Source organism: Penaeus monodon, chromosome 33, assembly GCF_015228065.2.
Source record: "Penaeus monodon isolate SGIC_2016 chromosome 33, NSTDA_Pmon_1, whole genome shotgun sequence".
NCBI lineage: Eukaryota > Metazoa > Arthropoda > Malacostraca > Decapoda > Penaeidae > Penaeus > Penaeus monodon.
Window position 1 is genome coordinate 16,813,653 of NC_051418.1, and position 2,634 is coordinate 16,816,286.

Sequence of the window (2,634 nt, forward strand, 5' to 3'; positions counted from 1 at the left end):
TTGCATCTTCAGTATTTTAAAGCAAACCGTCAGCTTTAGTTAATACATATAAAAATATTAGCAACTTTCTATTCAAATAATCTTCTATCATAACAATGCAAGGGCTTCAAACTGCCAACTGCCTATTTCTTGAACTTTTTCTTTTTGTTGATGCGATTCCTGACTCCAAGACTCTCTTCAGTATCATCTCCATGATCCCGCTTCTTTCCCTTCTTGCCTGTCTTTTCATTAAGCCTAGCCATTTCCTGAAAAAAGAAGATAGACTGTTGAAATAAGTGCATTTAATATTCATAAGAACTTGTTTAAACTGTATTTAGTGCTGCTAGTAATTTTCATTAAACCTTAAACAGAATCGAACTGAATTTCCCTGATTGACACCTAAGATGAATGTTGGATACTCACGAGCTTTGCAAATCTTTCAGCTTCTGCAATCCTCTCTTCCAATACAAGGGCCTCCTCTTTGACTGTGGGATAGACATCCAACTTGTATCCTAGTAACTTCTCTATTCTTTGGTAAACCTCCACTTCATACTGGAAAGTGGAAAATGACAAAACGCTTTCAAATTCTGCTTATAAAAATGAATCATTCTTAGGCTCTTAGCTATGACAAAATTGAAATTTTGTCATAGCTAAGAGCCACTGAAATTATATGTTTGAGTATTATAACCTGACTTCCAATTAAACAAGAAAGAAGTCAACTACACACCTGAGATACAAAAGTTATGGCAATACCAGACTTTCCAGCTCTTGCTGTTCTGCCAACACGATGAATATAATCTTTGCTATGCATTGGCACATCAAAGTTGATCACATAGTCAACACTTGGGATGTCAAGTCCTCTGCAGAGTACATAAAATTTTAGTGTTATTTAGGCATATAAATAATGTATGTATAACATTTCAATATAATCTAGGCTTTTACTGCTGCTTCTTCATTATTCATAAAATGGTATCCTAAAATTTACAGTAGAATTTTACATGTGCAGTCCCACAAACAGTATTATCATTCACAAATACAAGCAGCATTTATTGAAAATTCATAAACTAATCACTTACCTTGATGCCACGTCTGTGGCTAAAAGAATAGACCGCTCCTTGGCTTTAAATTTATTCAAGGCACCCAGACGTTTGTTCTGAGACATTTTGCCATGTAATGGAATGGCTGTAAAGCCAAGGTTACGGAGTATGAGTGCCGTTTTCAATGTAGAGAGTTGAGTGGCACAGAATATAATGACAGACTGGTTGCCAATTTCACTTAAAATATAAGCAAGGTACATATGCTGAAAAAGGAAAATAACCAGTAACTGAGTGTCTTACCTATTCAAAATAATTACACATCTCTTTTTTATTTTTAACATTAATTTTCTTTATGAACCAAGTACATTTTAACATTTACTTTTCCTAAGAAAATATCCTTCTTTACATAAACGACTTTAATATTAGGAATTTATCTTAAACTCACCTTGTGCTTACAGGGGATAAATATCATTGACTGTTGTAGTTTACTGACTGTCTGATATTTTGATGAAACTTCTACCTTTATTGGATCCTTTAAATGAGCTCGTTGTAGCTTATTAACCTGCAAGGAATTCACATATTTTACTTTTAAATATTAGGACTGAATTACCACAGGGTGCACAAGAGGTGTTTGTGGGTAAGACTAAACTTTCTGTAAACAGTTTTATAATCACAGTAACTTTCTTAAGTGTATAATAGTGACATTATAATCAAAACCTTCTTCTTAATTTTTAATGCATATTTCTTGAGTATTCACTTGGTCTAATCAAAAGTAATTTACAAAATTATTTTAGTGTCAACAATGCAGAACATACTTGAAATATGTTAAAAATTAACTGAGACAAAAGATTATCCATTTACTCACTTTGTTTGTCATGGTTGCTGAAAACAGCATAGTCCTCCTATCTCGTGACAACTGTTTCATGATCTTATCAACTTCCTCCTCAAAGTCCATGTTGAGGATGCGGTCAGCCTCATCCATCACCTTAAAAAATAATAGGAAATCAACAAATATCCTATTTCTCAGGCAAATAATTTTCATCATGACCATCTTCATTATCCTCTAATGATGGATAGACCATCAATTGTTTCCTTAATATTTACCTTCATTCTGAATAATAATGAAGCTCATTTTACAAAGAAATACATGATGGTGCATTGTCTTACCAGATACTTCAGTGCTTTCAGGTTAAAACCCTTTGTCTTCTCCAAGTGGTCCACAAGACGGCCAGGGGTGGCCACAATGATATGTGGTCGCTTACCCAGCTCCAGTGCTTGCTGTGTCATGTCCATTCCTCCCACTACCACAACACATGTCACACCCATGGCTTTTCCTGTAAAAAATGCAAATAAACAAATGAAGAGGAATGAACTACCTCAAATGTCTTATTTCCACTTTTATGCAAGATACAGGACAACCATATTAAATTTGTTTCAATTTTGATAGGTTTTTATTCAAAAGACTCCAGCATTGTAGTGCAATTTCTGTTTTCAAGATACAAGACAAGGTTAAGAAAAAGTGCTGAGGTTCCAACAAAATGGTGAACAGGTCTCTGGAATTTGGATTTTTTCACTTTTTTATTTTAGCCATATCAGTTGATACGGAACCCTAATATAT

General features: G+C 34.1%; 1 protein-coding gene across 1 annotated transcript in view; it reads right to left on the minus strand.

The window, feature by feature from the left end:
* The window catches only part of LOC119594098 (probable ATP-dependent RNA helicase DDX47), a gene marked incomplete at its 5' end in the record, with an annotated part of 5,505 nt that continues 2,871 nt past the window's right edge, over positions 1-2,634 (minus strand). Inside the window, 7 exon segments of the mRNA XM_037943153.1 lie at positions 1-245; positions 403-531; positions 707-839; positions 1,056-1,279; positions 1,462-1,578; positions 1,882-2,001; positions 2,184-2,350. Of these exon segments, the coding sequence (XP_037799081.1) occupies positions 123-245; positions 403-531; positions 707-839; positions 1,056-1,279; positions 1,462-1,578; positions 1,882-2,001; positions 2,184-2,350 (1,013 nt within the window).